This window comes from Chrysemys picta, chromosome 1, assembly GCF_011386835.1.
Source record: "Chrysemys picta bellii isolate R12L10 chromosome 1, ASM1138683v2, whole genome shotgun sequence".
Lineage (NCBI taxonomy): Eukaryota > Metazoa > Chordata > Testudines > Emydidae > Chrysemys > Chrysemys picta.
The window spans coordinates 148,181,728-148,204,147 of NC_088791.1; the positions used below are offsets into that span (position 1 = coordinate 148,181,728).

General features: G+C 42.9%; 1 protein-coding gene across 12 annotated transcripts in view; it reads right to left on the minus strand.

Annotated features, from left to right (window-relative positions):
• STXBP5L (syntaxin binding protein 5L) overlaps positions 1-22,420 on the minus strand; it is a 398,900-nt gene that overhangs the window by 46,520 nt on the left and 329,960 nt on the right. For 4 of the 12 annotated variants that reach the window (XM_005292695.5, XM_065586819.1, XM_065586799.1 and 1 more), the window contains one exon: positions 20,412-20,462. The exons of the other annotated variants lie outside the window; for them this stretch is intronic. In XM_005292695.5, the coding sequence (XP_005292752.2) occupies positions 20,412-20,462 (51 nt within the window). The remainder of the gene's footprint in view (positions 1-20,411; positions 20,463-22,420) is intronic. 12 annotated transcript variants of the gene reach the window in all.

A 22,420-nucleotide genomic window follows, 5' to 3' on the forward strand; every position in this document is an offset into this window, starting at 1 on the left:
CAGGTCCAAAACAGCTCTATTATACATGTGTCCATATTTAAAAAATCATTAATAATTTTAAGAAATGAAAAAATAAGTTTAGAAATAAAAGGACTCATTACTGCCTACCTGCTTTTGTGAACAGACTGTGTGAAATCTGAAAGATGTTATAGGTAGATATCTTTGTTAAACTCATTTTTTCCCAGATCACTTCCAGATGCTCTTCTGTGACATATGGCACAATGATAGTAGATTGTAGTGCCACTTTTTGCTGTTATCCTGATATATTCTTTGGGCTACATTGTGACTGAAACATGTAACAATGGAACAATGAAGATTGTAGCCTTGCTCATCCACAGGAGAATACCCTACAGACCTCTGGAGACTTGTAGGCATATTTCATCCTTGAAATACTGAAAGTCCTGAAAATACTGTCCTCCATAGGACAATTTTCATCTTCAGAATTTTTCATTGATCTGTTCTCAGGCTGCCATCTCTGCCTAAACTAAACACAAGCTATTTCTGAACCATTCTCTGGGAAAAGAACTGAAGCTATTAGCGAATTATTTAACAATACTACAGGTAAATTATGTATTTATTATCAGAGGGGTAGCCATGTTAGTCTGGATCTGTAAAAAGCAACAGAGAGTCCTGTGGCACCTTTAAGACATAGGGTACGTCTTCACTACCCGCCGTATCGGCGGGTAGCAATCGATTTATCCAGGATCGATATATCGTGTCTCATTAAAACGCGATATATCGATCCCCGAATGCGCTCACTGTCGACTCCGGAACTCCACCAGAGCGAGCGGCGGTAGCGCAGTTGACGGGGGAGCCGCGGCCATCGATCCCGCGCCGTCTGGACCCCAGGTAATTCGATCCAAGATACTTCGACTTCAGCTACGCTATTCGCGTAGCTGAAGTTGCGTATCTTGGATCGATCCCCCCTCCCCCCCCCCCCAGTGTAGACCAGCCCTAACAGAGGGATTGGAGCATAAGCTTCCGTGCGTCTGACGAAGTGGGTATTCACCCACGAAAGCTTATGCTCCAATCCCTCTGTTAGTCTTAAAGGTGCCACAGGACTCTCTGTTGCTATCTATTTATTGTTCATAGTTATTTGCCAAAGAGTTTGGGTGCAACAATTTGGTCATCTAAATTCCATGGTATTGCTTCTGTTCTGTGCATGGATAACTTATAACAAATAGTGAATATTCTTGTTTGCACACATGCCCTGGTTAGCAGGCCAGTATAGCTATTTGCATGAAGAACAGCCATTGCACAGATACTCACAGGCAAAGATCCCATTTGCAAATAGTGAATAAAAAGGGGCATAAATGTGGTCACATGAAACAGCCATTCAAAATATGAACATGTTTGCAAACACTGTTTCTGCAGTAGTCAGCCAATTCTAACAGCACCCTTCTTTTATAAAACTGTCTAACATTAATCCTCTACATGCCATACAGAATTTAATTTCTGCCAGGTGATTGCATTAAAGAATTAATTACCAAGAAGGGAATAACTAGGATGCAGCAGCAGGAATAGATTTTATGCAGGGGAACTGCTAATCTTCAGTTCTTTGTTTATCCACCCTTTGTCATCAGTTTATTTGCTGCCAAAATGCCTAAGCCTGGAGAATTAATAATTGTTGGCTGCTGTCTCACTGTATACAGAGATCATTTGTTAAGCCATTTGCTTGGGGGTGGGGTGGAGGAATGTTGACTAGCGACTGAAGTTTGGTTCTAATTCTATCCTGGTTCTATTAGGGGTATGTCTACATTGCAATGTAACCCAGGATTAGTGGGACTCGAGTCAGCTGACCCATGTTAGGGAACCCTGGCCTTGAGCATCTTACATTGTATTTTAACCTTATGTTAAGACTTTTCTGACACATGCTGACAGGGGCAGCGATTTGTATGGGCCCATTGTACCCAGGCTTCAGCAAATTCAGGGCCCTGGGGTCCTGGCTTCACCAATGTTCGGGGCCGGGTCTCTCCCACTGCCGCCCCCATGTGCCTCCCCCAGAGCATTCCCCAGTCCTGCCTGCCACACCCGCGCACCTCCCCCCGAGCGTCCCTGCCTGCTCTGGGCAGCAGGCAGCTACCCCCTACAACTCCACGCTGTGCTCCCTCGCTGGCTGCCGCTGCAAACGGCTACAAGAGAGCAGCGCCGGAGGCAGGCTGAGGTGGCAGCTGCGCCAGAGGAGGGAGGAGGTGCATGGCAGCCCCTCCCCCCACCTGACAGGCGACTCCGAGTCGACTCTGGGGGGCTTATCCTGGCTGGACCTCCTGAGCAGCAGCCTGGGGGGGCTTGGGTGAGTGTCGTGCCGGAGGGGCTGAGGAGGGGGCCACCCTCCCCTCCGCTGGAGCTTGCTGCTGCTGGCGGGCAGAGGGCTGGGAGGAGTCCTCCTCTCTGGCACCCAGCCCCAGCCCCAGGGCAGCCTGCCTGCTGCACCGCAAAATCCTCATCCCTGGCCCAGCCCCACGCCCCACACCCCCTCCCACACCCCAACCCTCTGTCCCAGCCCAAAGCCCACACCCAGCACCCAAACCCCCTCCCAGAGCCTGCACCCAGCACCCCAAACCCCCTTCCGCACCCACTCCTGCACCCCAACCCTCTGTCCCAGCCCAAAGCCCACACCCAGCATCCAAACTCCCTCCCAGAGCCCACACCAAAACTCCCTCCCAAAGCCCGCACCCCACACCACCCTTCTGCACCCAAACTCTCTCCCAGAGCCTGCACCCCAAGCCCCTGCCCCAGGCCAGAATCTGCACCCAGCACCCAAACTTCCTCCCAGAGCCTGCACTCCAAACCCCCTCCTGCACCCAAACCTCCTCCCAGAGTCTTAGGCATGGGGGGGGAGGGGTGTGGGACTTGGACCTGTTCTGAGCACCACCAAAAATTATACAGACCTGCTGCCCCGATGCTGAGGATGATCAAGGATGGATCACTTGATGATTACCTGTTCTGTTCATTCCCTCTGGGGCATCTTGCATTGGCCACTGTCGGCAGACAGGATACTGGGCTAGATGGACCTTTGGTCTGACCCAGTATGGCCGCTCTTATGTTTTTATGTTCTTATGCTCAAGCCTACGGCTCTGGAATCCACAGACCCAAGTCAAAGTAACCCTATCTCAGAGTCCCTACTGCCCCGCCCTCTCTGAAATGTGGCCACTCTAGTCCTAGTACTGTGGTGCACTGTGGGAAAACTTTACCGGCTGCCCTGCATGTCATTAGGCAACAGGTAGCTTTATAAAAGTCTTGATTGGTTCGCTCTCCATTGCAAACCCAGGAGGCTCTCTGACAGTGTACTTGTAGATCGGCAACCAGAAGAGAATGGGTTAACGCTGACCTGTGCTGCTGCCATTCACAAAGAGGGGTGGCTTCCGTTTTAATTACAGTCGATTGCAGGTTGTTGAGATAGAGAGGACTAAGGAAGTTATCCCATGGAATTGTGGGATACTTCTGGCTGACTCCCAGGACCTGAGTCAAGCGAGGCTGAGTCTATACTGCAAAGCAATAGGGCTCGGACCCTGGGTCCCTCGAGCTTAGACCCTCCAGCCCTGCAGGTTTCTGGGACCAAGCTCTGGGTTAGCGCAATTGCAGTGTAGATGGAAGGGGGATTAGGCTTGAGCCCAGGGCCAAGCACAGCCTTAAATTGTAGTGTAGACATACCCTTAGTGACTTAACTATGTGACCTAGGGTAAGTCACTTCACCTCTTACTGTTTCATTTTCCCCTTCTGCAATATGAGGATAATGTGAAGATATTACTTCTTATTTACTATGGAGGATTGAGTACCAACCACAAGTACCTGGAGCTATTCAAATAACACTGTAATTGTAAAATTATGACTAAAAGAGTCAAGTATCTAACTCAGGGGTCTGCAACCTCTGGCACGCGGCTCGCCAGGGTAAGCACCCTGGCAGGCCGGGCCAGTTTGTTTACCTGCCTTGTCCACAGGTTTGGCCGATTGCGGCTCCCACTGGCCACAGTTCACCGCTCCAGGCCAATGGGGGCTGCGGGAAGTGGCGCGGGCTGAGGGATGTGCTGGCCGCAGCTTCCCGCCGCCCCCATTGGCCTGGAGCAGAGAACCGCGGCCAGTGGGAGCCACGATCGGACGAAACTGCGGACACGGCAGGTAAACAAACTGGCCCGGCCCGACCCTGGCGAGCTGCGAGCCAGAGGTTGCCGACCTCTGATCTAACTTGTCAAGCCAGCCCTGGGGGTGAAAACATAGCGACATGTAAATCCAGTTTCTCTAAACATTATATGTACAAGTGTTGTCTCTCTTCACCTAACACTTAGCCAGATTCAAAATTTTCCTTTGAAGTTCTATGAGTTACATGAGAATAAATTGGAAATAAGAGACTGTCCATCTAGAAATGTTTGCTTTCATGGGATACTGCCAGACAGGAACCAAGCTAACTAAACATACTCGAAAGTATGGAAACGGAGAATATTTCTGTGTGCTAACGTAAAGAATGACCTCTTGTCTGGAATGGTGATGAGAAGAATGGAGCTTTAATTCAAAGACTCTCAGGAGGATGAGGCAAGAAAGAGACACAAAGAGAAGGAGAGCTTCTCTGTCAGAGAACAGTGTCAGATTGACTTTGAGATGCTGTGAAGGGGTCCTCTTCCTAGGACTTGGCCCTCCGACCAGTCACTTTAAAGTCTTTCCCCTTCTGAGGTAGTTAACTAACAGAAACATGGGGAAATTACAGAAATGAATCATCTCAAAGCTGGGTTGAGGCTCTCTTCCTTCAGAGGGCGCTTGTTGGGCTGTGGCCTTAAACTGAATGAATAAATAATAGAAAGGAATACATCTATCCCTCCCTTCCTTCAGGCAGCAGCCATCTGGGGAGCTCCTGCCTTCAGTCAGCCCTCTCTCTAGGGACTGAGAGCTGAAGATCTGCTCTTCTCCCTGGTCTACCATCAAGTAAACCAGGGTTTCCCTCTTAAGTGCCTCCCTCCAATCCTGACATCTACCACATGTGTGACTGGGTGGAGCCACCTGAACCCACATTAGCTCATTGCCCCCAAGCTGCCCAGTGTGGGCTTTGGATACCCCATCATAGATGCTGAGAGAGGAAAAGAGAGAGAAATCAGACAGTCTATGAATGTAAGACATTCCTTGTTTAAATTAACAGAAACTTCAAGATGATACTCCATCTAGGAAGCCTGTTTCCCAGAACCTAGATTAGCTCTGATGCGATTCTGAATAAAAGTATGATTTTCTAATAAATACCACTTTCTTTAAGAAATGTTTGGGTTAACCACAATGGGCTGCTCCTGGAGATGAAGAAAATCTTCTGGACTTTAAGGCCTTTTCTTCACTGTAAAAAAAAGTGTGTTTTACCCTCATGAAGACAAGGCAATTGTAGTTTTAAAACAAGTTAGCAGGTCAAGGTAAACTCTGTGCTCCATCATAGTCTTTACTTTAACTGCCAACAGGTGTGAAAACTACAAACTGCTTTGTCTTCCCTAGGATTTTACCTCATGTTAAGTCCCACATGTTAACTAACACAAGGTAAAAACACACCTTTTTTCCTAGTGAAGACTCATCCTAAGAGGCGGAACGGGGTAAAAAGGTACCTGACCTCTAGCATTCAGCCAGAGGTCTGAGACAAGAGGTGGCCTATTCCCAAGAAGTGCAGCTGGAACAGCTGTTGCAGTCCATGGTGGGGCACAAAGTAAAGCCTGGTGACTGCAAGAGTGACAAGAATAGGTGGTCTCAAGTTTACTAGGGTCTAACTAAAAAGGTTGTCGAGAATGTTAATGTTGGGAAGTGCTTTGAGATCCTGGAATGAAAGGTGCTATAATGTGTTTTATGTTTTGAAGAGGAAGGCAAGGAGGAAGAGGGAGAAGAAAAGAAAGGAACTGACCTCTGACAGCACTCACTGATGAGCTTTCATTAGGCTGCAACAAAAGGTATAGGAGAAGGGAGAGTTAACTTTGATACTGAGATTCTACTAATCCAGCAAGATTCTATTGCTGCCCACTCATAATTATATTCTGACTAACATTTCCAGCTTAGCCTTGTTGTCCAATTTAAAAAGAAATAATGCTACAGAGTTCACAGTCAAAGAAGAAGATATCAAAATTATAAACTGGGAAATCGTTTTCATTTCATGAGAAAAATAAGATTTTGGTGCCTAGAAGAATGAACAAATAAAGGAAGCAATTGTACAAAACACTATTCCTGTCACAGACATTTCAACTCAGCTCCTCTTTTTCTTTAACTAAATTCTTCTTGTTTACATAAATCATGCATATGTTTCAAAAACAATAAAGCATCAAATATGTACATTTATAGTAAAGCTTTTCAGGTCAGAATATTGCCCTTTGCTGGCATAATTCCTGTCATTAAAAAAGATCCTACAGCACATAACTTATTATGTGCTCCGACGGTCTACAGGTCTAATTTACATCTCACAATCTTAGCCTATTTTTTGTGTGCCATTTACTCACTGACAGAATGCTCACAAATTTCTGCCAAAGCATAAAACCTCTTTCTAAACTGTCTGACAGTTATATATCAACCTTCTTTATTCTCATTTGGAAGAAAATTGGTGCTATCATATCTGTGACTGGTATCAGACAAGGCGGCACTGAAAATGTTTCTTTTATTTCTCTCATGGAGAGGTCCTCATTCTGGGATGTGAATAGTGGTTAGCTTGCCATTCTGGAGGAAGGGGCATTACTGTGGACTGTGCATAATATATATCTGTGCATGTCTGAATGAATATGCCAGAAATCTTATGGCCAGTTTTCTGGGAGAGGAAATGTTGCCAAGCAAATGGAGAGAGAGGGAGGGAAGGACGCGGGCTGCCGGGCTTGCTGCAGACCTGGCACCAGCTGGTGCACACAGAGTGTGCAGTCTGCTCCCAGCAGGGCGCTCCCCTCCTCTGCGCCGCCGCCCCCTACAGTGGTGCACTGAAAGTCATCGGCAAAACAAACAAACAAAAAACACCAGGGCGCAGGGTGGCCGGAGCAGTGAACCAAAAAAAAAAAAAAAAAAGGTGGCCATGCCACCCTAGGATTGGACGGAATGCTGCCCTCATAAGCAAACTAGGGAAATGTGGTCTAGATAAAATTACTATAAGGTGGGTGCACAACTGGTTGAAAGACCAAACTCAAAGAGTAATTATTCATGGTTCATTGTCAAAATGGCAGGGCTTATCTCACGAGGGGTCTCACAGGGATCAGATTTGGGTCTGGTACTATTAAATATTTTCATTAATGACTTGGATAATGCATCTGAGAGTACGCTTATACTTAGGGCCGTACCAAATTCATGGTCCATTATGGTCAATTTCACAGCCACAGGATTTGAAAAGTGGTAAATTTCATGTTTTCAGATGTTTAAATCTGAAATTTCACAGTGTTGTAAATGTGGGGGTCCCGACTCAAAAGAGGATTCGGGGGGGGGGGGGTCACAAACCTATTGTAGGGGGGTCATGGGATTGCCACCCTCACTTCTGTGCTGCCTTCAGAGCTGGACTGTCCCTCTCCTACCCAACCGGAGCTAGGAGCCCCCTTTGCTGGAGCACTCTCAGCAGCACAGGGAAAATCGGACACAACTCCACAAGCCTCCTCCAGCTGCAGGAACCTCTGGAGCTGCTGTCCAGTCCCAGGGAGTGTCTGCAGCAGGGGGAGGCACCTGGAGGTGGGTCTGGTCTCTCCCTCCCCAGAGCAGCTGTGCAGGTGATGGACAAGTCCTGTCCCTCCCCTGCCTAGCCGGAGCTAGAGCCCCCTTTGCTGGGATGCTCCTAGGAACAAGGGGACATCGGCTTTCATGGGGAAAGGCTTATTTCACGGTCCACGGTGTGTTTTCATGGCCGTGAAATTGGGAGGGCCCTACTTATACTATTTGCAGATGAGATCAAGTTAGGAGGGGTTGCAAGCACTTTGGAGGACAGGATTAGAATTCAAAACAACCTTGACAAATTAAAGAATTGGTCTGAAATCAACAAAAAGAAAATCAATAAAGACAAGTGCAAAATATTAACTTAGGAAGGAAAAATCAAATTCACAGCTACAAAATCGGAAATAACTTGCTAAGTGGTAACACTGCTGAAAAGGATCTGTGGGTTATAGTGGATCACAAATTGAAGATGAGTCAACAGTGTGATGCAGTTGTAAAAAAGGCTAATATCATTCTGGGGTGTATTAACAGGAGTATTGTCTGTAAGACACAGGAGGTAACTTTCCTCCATCTACTTGGCACTGGTGAGGAAAGAAACAAAAATGATCAAAGGTTTAAAAAAACCTGATACACGAGGAAAGGTTAAAAAATGGGCATGTTTAGTCCTGAGAAAAGCAGACCAAGGGGGGGACCTAATAACAATCTTCAAATATGTTACAGGTATACTGAGGACAGTGATCAACTGTTCTCCATGCCACTGAAGGTAGGACGACAAGTAACGTGTTATTCTGCAGCAAGGGAGATTTACGTTAGCTATTAGGAAAAGCTTTCTAACTACATCAGTAGTTAAGCACTGGAACAGGCTTCCAAGGAAGGTTGTGGAATCCTCTTTATTGGAGGTTTTTAAGAACAGGTTGGACAAACATGTGTCAGGAATGTTTTAGGTTTACTTGGTCCTGCCTCAACACAGGGGGCTGGACTTGATGACTGCTTGAGTCCCAGCCAGCCCCACATTTCTATGATTCATGTGAACTTAAAGGGCAATCAACATGGTTTGTTAGGGTGAAACTATTGTATAAACAGAACTTTGGAAAAAAGTCTGTGGCTGTTTTTAATATCATCCTATGTTTATGAAAAATTAAATACGGCTGGATAGAAAGAAGACTTGTTATTTCTTTCCAACCCTTGAACAAGTTATGGGTACAAAAAGAGCTGTTTTGTTAGAGACAAACAGATTTCACAGACACTACATTTTCAAAAAGAGGGGTATAAAGTAACTCCTGTGATAGTTCTTTGATGAGCCAACTTTCAAGGTAAAGTAATGGATGATTCTCTGGGCTCTATATCAGGAGAAGTGTCTTCACAGATTAATTCTTTAACACTTTGAGCCTGATTTTCAACTACCTAGCACTTCGTGTAGCCATTAATAACTGTGCAAAGTGAGTGTGAACTAAATATAAATACTATCATTAATGTGAACTAAGAATTCTAATTTGGTGGCATTCTACACCACCCTACTTTGAAAGGTCTCAATGATATCACAATCATTACTATGAATTATTTATATATTACAGTAGCACCTAGAAATTCCAATCAGGATTGAGGCCCCCACTGTGTTAGGAACTGTACACACAAATGAGAAAAAGATGTTCCCTCCCCAAAAGAGCTTACAATATAAGTATATGAGGACAGACAACATCTTGATACAACCAACAGATGGGGGCAGCATAAGGTAAGAGTAAGATGAGTAGTTAATTGACAAGGGGCAAGGCCAGGTAGAATCAGGTCATTTTTATATACTTCTTGTAAATTAGTTTCACCCTTTGAGAGCTAAAATTGTTTTTGTTCCCTCATATTTCATTTCTTGGGGACCTTGACACTTTTGGCAAGGTCCAATTGAAAGCCTCTCATTGTATAGATGTGAAAGAGTGGAATTGGTCTATTTTACCTTAGATAGAGGCAAAGACTATTATTCTGGGAGGTAAGGCCAATTCTGTCCATTTATCCACTGTAGGTTACAAGAAGACCCTGTCTAGTGATCAGAAGCCATTTTCAGAGAAGTAACAGTTTTCTCTCTTGTTGAATGGGGTAAGAGGTGGGCGTTCTCTAAATTGTTTCACTTTAACTGGGAAAACTTGTTACTGTTATGTGAGGATTAAAAAGTATGCTGAGCAAGAAATTTATGTCCTAGTTTGGACCATCTGGGAGATCTTAATTGTCCCTTTTTGTTCTTTTACATAACCAAAAAAGAGAAGTATTTGATATGTTTTTTAAGAGAAAAACATTTATTTTCTGTTACTTTAATTACTTGGTCTAGTACTTCCTTAAACATTCCATAAAATCTGAAAGCCAACTCAAAGTTCCATGGTGTAACAGCTCGTCCAGAGATAACTGTACTTTTATTTGTTAATTTAGTTGCAATCTTAAGAAAAATCATAAAGAAGCATAAAGGCCATTATACAAATGGACAACAGCTACAATTTCATATATGTGACGCCAACAGATGCTGGTCGGTGGCGGGCAGGATCGAACCTGGGAACTCAATGCCTCATTAACCTCTAGAGGGGACAGAACATCACACCCAGGAAGGTGTGTGGGTTACAGATGCACCTCAGATAGTGTGGACTTAGGCACTAGCAACTAATCAGCAGTGCTTAATTTGTGCCAGAGCTTGCCAGGGCTGAGCCCCGGCACCTCTAGGCTTGGCATTTCGTAGCCCTGGCACCTCTGGCCTTGCTGCATCAGTTATGAATGTAAAAAAATTGCATGAGCCCAGGCACTTCTTTCATTACAAATTAAGCACTGCTAATCTATGGGGAGAAAAGAGATGCTCCGAACAGCATAACTGGTGTGTTGTTATCTAAGACATTCAATTTCTGTATTTAGGCCCAGATCCACAAAGGGACTTAGGCACTTAAGCCCCAGATTTAGGTGCCCAAATCCCACTTTTTGGCCCCACTGCAATCCATGAAACGCCCATGTGGTTACCACCTAACCCTGTCAGCTCGTAAAGTCAGTCAGCACCTAAATTTTCACAGTAAAATTCCCTAGGCGCCTAAGTTTCAGTCTCTGGACATGTGTACTGGTGCCTCGAACAAGGATCTGGATGCCTATCTCATGCCTAAGCCTCAGTGCAATCCTCAGACCAGGAGAAGATAGGTATTTGCCTGCATATGTTGTCTCAGGACTCAATCCAGTAGGTGTACTCAGAGGCCAGTTATTGGATCAGGCCCCATTCAAAACCCAGCTGGAAGAGGAGGAATAGATGTCTTCTTCATAACTTTTAGCCCAGTGGTTAGAGCACTCACCTGGGATGTGGGAGACACAAGTTCAATTATGCCCCTCTGCATGATGGGGAGAAAGGATTTGCACCAGGATCTTTTATCTCTCAGGAAAGTGATCTAACGGGTAACCACCAGGCTATGCAAAATTCTGATTTGGGTTCACCTCAATTTCTCCTGTTGTAGCTGTTCTACTTTGTATAAATAATTAAAAAGTTATTGTGGGGAAAAAAGCAAATGAAGACAGACACTATAGTCTGGTACAGTGGGAGGTGGGAGACCCAGGGTGTAGTCCCACTGCTCCAATGACAGTTTAAATTATTTACCCATAGTGGAACAGCTTCAAAAGGACAGACAGACAGAGAACCCCACATCTGAACAAGCCAATAGTTAGGGGTCTCTCCTGAGAACTAGAAAATCCCTGTTCAAATCCTTTCCTTCCAAAAGGTGAGGGGGGAACTGAACCTGCATCTCCCACATCCCACTCTAACCACAGGGATAAAAGTTACAAGGGAGGCACACACACCACCTCCTCTGGTGTTTCTTGTAAGAACAGTTAGGTGCCTCATCTGCTTGACTCCAGGAGAGGGCTCCTTTGGACTGTAAGCAGAGATGGGCGTCTCCCTGGAGCCGGGACTTAGGTGTGTACTGCTTGCAAGGGATGGAGTTCGGGGCAAACCCCTCATTGACAGGTTACAAAGTAGCAGCCGTGTTAGTCTGTATCCACAAAAAGAACAGGAGTACTTGTGGCACCTTAGAGACTAACAAATTTATTTCAGCATAAGCTTTCGTGGGCTACAGCTCACTTCTTCAGATGCATAGAATGGGACACACAGACAGAAGATATTTATACATACAGAGAACATGAAAAGGTGGAAGTACGCATACCAATTGTAAGAGGCCGATCAATTGACATGAGCTATCAGTAGTGACAGACTTGAAGGTGTCAGTTTTGCAACAAAAAAACTTCAAAAACAGACTCCAAAGAGAGACTGCTGAACTTGAATTAATATGCAAATTAGACACAATTAACTTAGGCCTAAACAGAGACTGGGAATGGTTGGGTCGTTACACTAATTGAATTTTTTTTCTCCTCACACCTTCTATGGGTCATCTCGATTATCACTTCAAAGTTTTTTCTTCTGCTGCTACTGATAGCTCATCTCAATTGATCAGCCTCTTACAATTGGTATGTGTACTTCCACCTTTTCATGTTCTCTGTATGTATAAATATCTTCTGTCTGTGTGTGCCACAAGTACTCCTGTTCCCTCATTGACAGTTTGCGTTGGCTAGCTTAGGTAGCTCCCTGCCTACTACACTGGCTTTTGTAGATCCCATTTTTAGGTGCCTCGCTCTCCCCATGCATTGTCCCTTGGTGGATCTGTCTTATCCAATACCCACTGAACTCAATGGAAAGACTTGCATAGACCTCACTGGAGCCAGGTCAGGCCCTCCGAGAATATTTCCCTTTCAAAATGATAGAAGATTTTTTTTAACACTTGGCAGCTCTTGCTGAATTTACTTTTAAAACAAGTGATCTTAGGTAGCTTTTACATTTTTGCCAGACTTCTGTGGAAAGACAACTTCTGTTTAAAAACATTCAGCTTGACTTCAAATTGTTCAACAGGAGAATGAAGAGATAATAGCTTTGCTCTTTTACTGTCACCAGACAATAGAGGACACTTCTCTTAAGCTCTATGTACTCCGGGATAACTGGTAAATAAAGTCTTTATAATTTCTAATCAAATTATTGATATCATCACATTATTCATGTGATGGTGCTTTGTATTTGTACTGTGCCTGTAAGAGCAGCATCTCAAAGCCATTTTGCAGTTATATTATAGATATCTTTTGGGCAGTTATTTTGCTACAGGAAATGGATAGATGACTGTCACAAGTAATTTGCTATGAGTGAAAGGTAACATATCAGCAAAGTTGCTTGAGGAGAACCAATGAGCTAAGCCAACAGAGAAATTTTTAACTGATTTTATATCACTCCCTTTTGTCCCAGTTTGACCAGACATTTCACTACACAGATTTTTTTTTTTTACCCTAAATGCTGTATATATTTTATTCACCTACCTACAAATGTCTGGATAAACCCTAGGAAATGATGTTTATTTTTTTTAAGGCAATTACTTAGCAGTAGGAGACTAAAACAGTGGGGTAAAACAAACTCATGGCTAATGATTGGGTGCCCTATTTTAGTCAAAGACCAAAGGATAACTCAGAGTCTGGATTCATGACAGTCCACAGCACAAATTCATGTGATCAAAGCAGCAGTTATAGTAATTAAAACAAAGCTTTCAAATATTTAAATGAGGCCATAATTATTCCCTTTTCAGATGGAGGATGGCTCTGAATCCCTGTAATCTCTCTGGAAACATTAAAAGCTTATAATGCAGTGAGGAGAATTCCCTCATGAGATGAGGAAAATGCAGAATTGCAGAAGTGAAATGGCAGATAAGGCAAAATTAAAAACCCTTCTTGTAAGAGCAGCAACATATTTGAGCTTGTGCACCCTACTGTTCCTACCCCTGAGATGATCAAATATAAGGATGGTTAGAATGCTTCCCTCAGTTCATCTAAACTGTTGTAACAGGCCATGGAGAGACAAGTGGTCTTTGCAGATAGCTTGGATCAAACCATATTAGGCCTAAAAATACAGGTATCAACTCAGTGAATTGCATCTGAACACTAACAGGGAATTGGTGAAGCACAGGGAGCACTGGTATAATATATTGCTTCTGGTCAATCCTTATAAATATGTGGGCTCCTACAATCTGCAGTAGCTGAAACTTCCAAGTGGTCTTCCAGCATATCCCACAAAGAGCACGTAACAATTATTCAGTATGGAGGTTCCAGAATCAGAGTTAACTAAGACAAGTTCCTCATCCAAGACAAACGTTAGGGGCAGCAGAAGCAAGGGAGCAGGGAGATGAGTGCCCCTGCAAAGGAACATTGCTCCTAGAGGACCTGGAGCAGCCATGGGGCCCAGGATCAGGCCAGAAGGCAGGAAGTGGGACCCAGAAGGGCTGGAATGGGCCTGGGTTCAGATAGGAAAACCTGAGATCCTCCTTCCCAGCTTGGAGCCGGCTGTCCTGTCCCTGTCTGAGTCTCAGTGTCTCACCTCACGCCCCCTCCTATCCTTCTCAGACCCCTATTTGCAGCGATTTTCTGCCACGCCCTTTTCCCCCACCGACAAATGCCAGCTATCATTTTATCAAGTACAGGTGAAAAAAGACATTTCTAGCTCCAAAACTACCAAGTACTCCAGGCACAAACTGGAGATCCAGATGTACCCCAAATTATGAACCACATTGAGAAAGGATGGCCAGACCTCAGTCATGGGGAGGGTAACTATTCTTTTCCATACACTCAAGTTGCACCCTATCCAACCACCATCCACTTCTATCTTAAATGGATTAAGCCTTAGACAACTTACTGTCATTCAAAACAATAAGAAAACAAAGTCATTATATCATCCATGTCCCATGAAAGAAACAAAGCTGCCCATCATTCCCATATTGATGGAACTGCAGCACAAACCGCTGCATCTCCCCAGTAGCCTCAACCCATGCTGAACAAGAGGGGGTAACAGATTAGTCCTCTGTTGTTGGATGAGCAGGTTGGATGAGCACCACTCTATTATGCAGCCTTGCCAGGGTCAAGAGCCAAGTGAACTTTGCGAATGGTATTAAATGCTGCCGACAGATCTAAGAGAGTCAGTATGGACACCTGCCCTTTGCTCATTGCTAGGAGGAGTTAGTCCATAAAACCTAAGTATCTTCAGTAGAATTGCCATTTCAACAACTGTATTATTGGGGATCAGAGAGATCAGAGAACTCTAGGTGAGGATGGAGATGCTTTACCACAATGTCTCAATAACTTTGTCCCAAAAAGCTAGGATAGAGACAAGGCAATAGTTAGTAAGACCATCAACTTCAAGAGATGGTTTCTTGAGCAAGGGCCTTACAACTCCTCGTCTGGGACATACTGCCTCCTGTCCGCCCTCAGAAAGGCATTAATGATCACAGTCAATAATGAAAGGTTTCAGAGTAGCAGCCGTGTTAGTCTGTATCCGCAAAAAGAAGAACAGGAGGACTTGTGGCACCTTAGAGACTAACAAATTTATTAGAGCATAAGCTTTCGTGGACTACAGCCCACTTCTTCGGATGCATAAGTGGGCTGTAGTCCACAAAAGCTTATGCTCTAATAAATTTGTTAGTCTCTAAGGTGCCACAAGTCCTCCTGTTCTTCTTTTTACAGTCAATAATGTACTCAGTACCTCTCTGCTGGAATTTACTAGCGATTAGGGGCCTGGGTAACAACTAGAAAGTAGGTAGTAAACTAAGCTAGGCCAGCACAGCCAGAACCTCTGGGAGCAAAAGCGGTTGGAATGGAGATGATGCGGCATTTCACCTGTGAGATCTTATTTTCTAAACTTAACTCATCACAGTGAGAAAATCTTATGCTTTCTTCCAGACAGTGGTAGACTAGATTTATCAAGCTATCCACAACCCAATACAGTTTCAAGAGATGAAACTTCATGGATGCTAATATGGAAGGAAAGAAAACTTTCTTCCCCTCTGCCACAGCCATAGCACAGGATTTTAAAAAATTCTCCATGCTGCAACTGATCAACCGTAGAGTGGAATGACTATCTCTAAAACGCTGACTTCAACTTACATGTACTTTATTTGTAACAAGTTATCTATACACCAAGACCACCTGTATGGATGGCATCTGAGGGAAGAGCATTTAGAAAACATGGTACAGTAACTCCTTGCTTAACGTTGTAGTTATGGTCCAGAAAAATGCTACTTTAAGCAAAACGATATTAAGCAAATCCAATTTCCCCATAAGAATTAATGTAAATAAGGGGGGTTAGGTTCCAGGGAAATTTTTTTTGCCAGACAAAAGACTATATATTTTGTGTATATATATATATATATATATATATATATACACACACACAAACACACACACACACACACATATATACACAGTATACGTTTTAAACAAACAATTTAATACTGTACACAGTGGAAGAGGGCAGGATATTTCCCAGGGAATGCCTTACTGCTAAATGATGAACTAGCACTCGGCTGAGCCCTCAGGAGTTAACACATTGTTGTTAATGTAACCTCACACTCTACAAGGCAGCACCAATGGAGGGAGGGGAGACAGCCTGGCAGAGAGAGACAGAGACACACACCATTTGTGTGAGAGAGAGACGCGCATTGCCCCTTTAAGTACACTGATCCCACTCTAAGTACATTGCCTTTTTAAGTAGATCAGCAAGTTGAGGATTTAGGAGCCTAAAATGACAGTTAGACACCTGAATCCCTTTGTGGATCTAGCTCTAAATACATTTTCCTCTCCAGCCTAGTTTTAAATGTTCCAAGCCAGGGAGGTTCCAGAACATCACATCATATAGTATATTTTTAGATCATTATCATGTCTTCCACACCCTTAGTTGTCACTGAGCCAAGCTGAATTTATTTAGCTCTTTCAATCTTGCCAATCAGTTTTTCCTACCCCCTAATCTTTTATGTTGTTATTCACTAAGTTCTAACAACAGAATTTAATATTCTACATGTAGTTGCAAGACAGCTGTAAGGAAGAGAATTATTAGCTCTCTGATCCATGACATGAGGCATCTGTGCTTGAAGTCCAAAACTACATTGGCCTTTTTTGGCGCTGTATCACTTTGCCCACTCAAATGTCTCTCACCAGGAGACATGCACAGGTAAACAGATGCCTGGCTGTTCCTCAAGGGGGGAGGTGAGAAAAAAATATAGTCACGTCATTATAAAAGGTTGAGGAACTTAGAAAGCTATTAATAATTATTAATGAAGAGTAGGTAAGGAAATACAGAGTAACTTTAGCTATTAATAAAGATTACATGCATCCTAAGGTGTGAAGAGAATTAGCTAATAAATTTACTGAATTCCTGACAATTATGTTTGAAAAAAATCACATATGGGGAGACACTAGAAAACTTGGAAGTTAATAAACTGTAGTACTGATATTCAAACAAAGGAAAGAAGAGTGATCCTGGCAATTACTGTCCTTTAAAAGTAACTTCCATACCTAGGAAAATAATGTAAGAAGAACTGTGCATACATCTAGACAATATTGGAACAACAGGTAGAATAATGGTAACTTCGCTAGTTGACTGGCCGCATGCTGAAACAAAGTAGGCATTGAGTAGCTCTGCCTTCCTATCATCTTCCTTTACCAGCTCACCTTCTCCATTGAGCCGCGGACCCACACCATCCTTGTTTTTTCTTCTTTTTTTTTTGTCTGACATATTTGAAGAACTCTTCGTGCTGTTTCTAACATTTCTTGCCAGTTGTAACTCATTATTTGCCTTGGCTTTCCTGATTTTGTCCCTACATGCTCGCATTTATTCCCATGTATACTTCCATGGTGACATTCCCGTCCGTCCATTTTCTGTATATATCCCTTTTGGTTTTTAGATGTTTTTTTGAATTTTAGTAATACATTTAATAGTGACCCCTAAAATCTGAAGTATTGGATTAATTTCCCCTAGATATATTAGGTCCATTTTCTAAAATGAATCACATTTTATTATTATTTCTACCCTATTATTTTCTACCTCTTTAGATCAGTTTGTATGATTTCTCTGGCTTCACTGGTGTTTGCAGCTGCGCACAATTTAGTATCAATGGCATATTTCATCAATATCCTTTTTATTCCCTTTCCTAGATCATTGATAAAGATATTTAATAAGACGGGTTTAGTACTGATTACTATTGTACCCAACAGACACATCTTCCCAATGCCAGACATTATCACATACATTACCGTTTGTTTATGCTCTGTCATCCAGTTTTCAATCCATATAATAGTGTTTTTATTCAAGCCAAATTAATTTTGCAATTCAGATTTCAGGAGTCACTATTGTAGTAAGATGAGGCCCTGAAACATAAGCTCTTGTGTCAGAGGCCCAGTCTGAGGCCTGAAGCCTGAACCAAAGTACTTCCAGGCACTGCTAAGCAAAAGCTGGGCTGTGAGCCAGAGGCAGGCCCCGCTCACAGAAGTTGGCGAGAAGAAGGTTGTTAGAAGCAGGTGCTTAACATATAAGTGCTAATAAGAGGAACTTGTGCCAAGATGGCACCTGGACAGTCCGATACAAGGACACTCCATAGACATAACAAGGAACAGGCAGGTGTATCTTGAAGACAGGGTCGAAAGTACAGCATGATGGATAGGTCTGTTTGTCTGAAACAACATGATCAAAGGGGGAGACAGCCCCCTAATGAGCCAAGAGGCTGTACCTCAATACGTCAGTAGGGATGAGTAATCTGTCCTGTAACTGTATAAAAGTAGGTCCCGGAGTGCGCATCTTTGTCTGGCCTAGGGGGCAGTGGAAAGTCCCACCACTGACTGAGCCGGTCCATTGCCAGGGGGCACAAATTCGTAGTATGGCTTGTAGAGTCTACGGGAAACTATTACTGTGCTTCGTTTGACAATAAACCTGGCTCAGGTTCCTTCGTACCTTACTAGAGTCTGTGGTCTTTGGGGGTTCTCTCGGGGTCTGCTGTGTCAGCTATCTGCGCAGAGCTGGGGCAGCACACAAAGGGAACACGCATGCGGCCATCTGTTATCATCATCGAACAAGAAGCAGAGCACCACACCGGTAGCTACTGACAACAACTATCAAGTGACATCAACATTATTTTACTAGGGACAGAAGTTAGTGTTACAGGAAAGCAATTGCTAGAGTCACTCTTCTTTACTTTTTTTTAAAATATATATATATATAGATATCACTACTACAATTTGAGAGCAAAATAGACTCCACATGACTAAGAGTCTTTATAATAGAAGACATTTCTTTTAAAAATCCTTTGTGTGAGCCTTGTAGACCAAATAAACTTGATTCACCCTTACTCCTCCCATTCCCCAGAACAAACCCTAGAAGAGGGAGAGAGGCAAGGGGATGGTGCCATGCTAAGCCCACCGTAAGCATGGAAGAGGGACATCTATGCCTGAGGGCTCCCTTCATGTATGTGTAGGGCCCTACCAAATTCACTGTACATTTTGGTCAATTTCACAATCATAGGATTTTAAAAATTTCATGATTTCAGTATTTAAATCTGAAATGTCATGGTGTTGTAATTGTAGGGGTCCTGACCCAAAAAGGAGTTGTGTGTGGGGGGGGGGGGTGTTGCAAGGTTATTGTAAGGGTGTGGGGGGTTGCAGTACTGCTGCCCTTATTTCTGAGCTGCTGCTGGCGGCAGCGCTGCCTTCAGAACTAGGCAGCTGGAGAACAGCGGCTGCTGGCCAGGAGACCAGCTCTGAAGGCAGAGCCGCTGCCAGCAGCAGCGCAGAAGTAAGAATGGCATAGCATGGTATTGCCATCCTTACTTCTGTGCTGCCGCCTGCAGAGCTGGGACTTCAGTCAGCAGCTGCCACTTTCTGGCCGTCCAATCTGAAGGCAGCAGCGCAGAAGTAAGGGTGGTATGGTATGATATTGCCACCCTTACTTCTGTGCTGCTGCTGGCGTCATACTGCCTTCAGAGCTGGGTGCCTGGCCAACAGCCGCTGCTCTCTGGCCGCCCAGCTCTGAAGGCAGGGCAGAAGTAATGGTGGCAATACCGCAAGCCCCGCTAAAATAACATTGTGACACCCCCCCCTTCAACTCCCTGTTGGGAAGGACCCCCAATTTGAGAAACACTGGTCTCCCCCATGAAACCTGTATAGTATAGGGTAAAAGCACACAAATGACCACATTTCATGGGAGGAGGCAAGATTTCACGGTCCATGGCGCGTTTTTCATGGCGGTGAATTTTGGTAGGGCCCTATATATGTGTCTAAGATGGCATGATCTGACCCAATTATTTTCAGTTTATCTGCCCTCTTTTAAATGTTGGTTTTAGGCTCCCTGGGCTCACGTTTTGCCCTCATTTACTGTTCCACTTCACTAAAATAATTAAAGAAGATAATTGAAGAATAAGACACAACAAGCAGTGCATTTAAGAGCTTATTATAGTTTCAAGTGGTGTTCTGAGACACAAATGGCCGAAACCTGACCTGACAGCTGAGAAGAGCAACAGACACTATAAAATACATAAGCCTAAGTGTCTCATCACTGTTATGTAATGGAATGTATACATACAATTAGGAAAATACACTACTGCATGCACTGTTACAGACACAGATAAGCATTGCTGACAACCAATCAGAATGGTTCAAATTTTTCCAAAAGTCTGAAGTCATTTCATTATAAAAAATTACACACTCAAGTGTGCAATGATTTGCAAAATGTAATCACATGAAAAATGAGTGTTAAACAAGCAAAATGCTGAATGCTGCCAACAGAACTGTATGGGTTAATAGGTGGTTTTTAAGAAAGCCTTTTCAAACAAAGCCTTCAAAGGTTATCGTGCTACCTTATGGATCAGTTGGTAAAAATGTTTTGCCAAATGAATGTAAGGAAACTTAAAACTGTCGGCTTTCGCCTACCGTACCAAGATCAGTCTTAAGATCTGTTGGCAGACTTAACTTTCTTGATCCTTTAACTGAAACAACAGAAAAAGGAGAAAGGCAGTTGTTAATAATTAAGAAAGAAAAAGGAACGAGGGAGAACAACATGCCATCTTCCGCTTAAAATCATGTTGCACATTTTGTATCAGCGTAGAAAGGCTGAAATGGTGTTCAAATGTCTTCAGAAATGGTGTTTGCCTAGCATCATTCAGCAAAATAAATTAATCTGAAGACAGAAGCACTGGAAAAGCCAGTATTCCAGCTGCAGAGAAGTGAATGGTCCTTTACAAAGTCTTTGCTGTGTATTGCAATATCTTACCTTACCATGACTGGCATACCAAAAAAGCAAATGAGATTAAGGCAAATATTGCAAAGGCTGGTGATGTAGCACTGCATAAAAGTATTTTAATAACTGGAAATCAATTTAATAAGAGGGTGCTACTGAGTCAATGGGTTCTGATGACATCATACCTTAAGACATCAATTGTAAAGGAGAGGGCTTATTGCATATATGATGGAGGCAGCACACATTACAGTATATATTATAGATGAGGGGACAGAGTGCATAGAAATGAAATACATTAGCTTTAAGATAAAAGTTAGTATTTTCTAGAAATCAAAACACTATATTGAGTTTATTTCATTTGCTGAAAACTTAATTATGTGTACTTTAATGAGAGAGTACCTGAAAAATGTTGCAATTAAGAATCTCTCATTTTGCTTCTGTTCAGAAACTTTTCCTTCAATATCACTTCAACACAAACAACATTTTAAGCCATGAGCACCACAGAGGAATTCAAATGTAGCATGCCTTATAGCAGTCAAAGGGATTCTGGATTTGGACAAAATGCCTTAGGAAGTCATTTATTGAGTACTTAGAAGATTGTTTTTCCAATGCAGGACTTTTATTTTAATTTCATAATTCATTTTTGTTTTCAGAAATGCATGCCACTCTTTTCTATGTTCAAATCAGAGCTATATTGCCTATATTTGCTCTGATAGTTTCCTTGCTTGGTCTCTGCCACAAGAGTTTTATTTTTAATTTGAACCAAATCCCAGGCTGGCATTGGCTGCAGGTATAGTGGGTGGGGCTAGCTGAACCCACAGGTTTTCTTTAATTTCTGCTGTGCAAGGCACCAGTTTCTCTGCTCCGTCACACACCTAATGATGACACTTAAATAGGTCTGGCAGAATTTGATTTTTAATTTATTGCAAGTTTGATGGATAATATTGATGCTTACTCTTAAGCATTTTATTTGATTTTTATTGATTTAAATGTTTACCTTGGTGGAAAATTATGGGATTCAGAATATACATGTCAGACAATAATTATTTAATTACCGTAGATACTGAGATTCAAAATGTTAAAATTTTATAACCATTGAAACACAAATTGTCAACATCACATGTCAAAACATACAAAGTAAATAGCCTTAAATCGAACTCTAAGTTCTCAAGCAGCATTTTTCTTACTTTGCCTATCTGTAAATTTCAATTATATACTGAAAAGTTTTTTGTCAGTGTGTGTGTGTGTACACAGTGAAATCGATGTATACCAACATTACCAATAAAAATCTAATCCTTCTAAGCCTATACGTAAAGGACAGATTTTTGTGCTCACAGTATGTGCTCTCAATTGCATGTCTAATTGCTATAACTTAGTGTACAAATAGCCAAATAAACAAGGGACAGAAATATCTGTTCCTAAAAGTTCCTGAATCAATTTTTCTTAATGAGGTATGGTGAAAAACAGTAAGTTTACTAAATAAGGCACTGATCCTAAAATGTGTTATGTATGGGCTTTTGTAGAGCCCTGTTTACTTTATTCATGGCATAAAAGTTTCATGTGAAGCCTCAGAGTTTATGGCCTGTTTTTTCACAGTGATACTGAGCACTCACAGTTCCAATGGTAGAATGAAGGTAGTATACAGACTTAACTTTTGAACTCCAAATCACAGATGATAAATAAAAATGTAATTTGGCTTTCTTCATT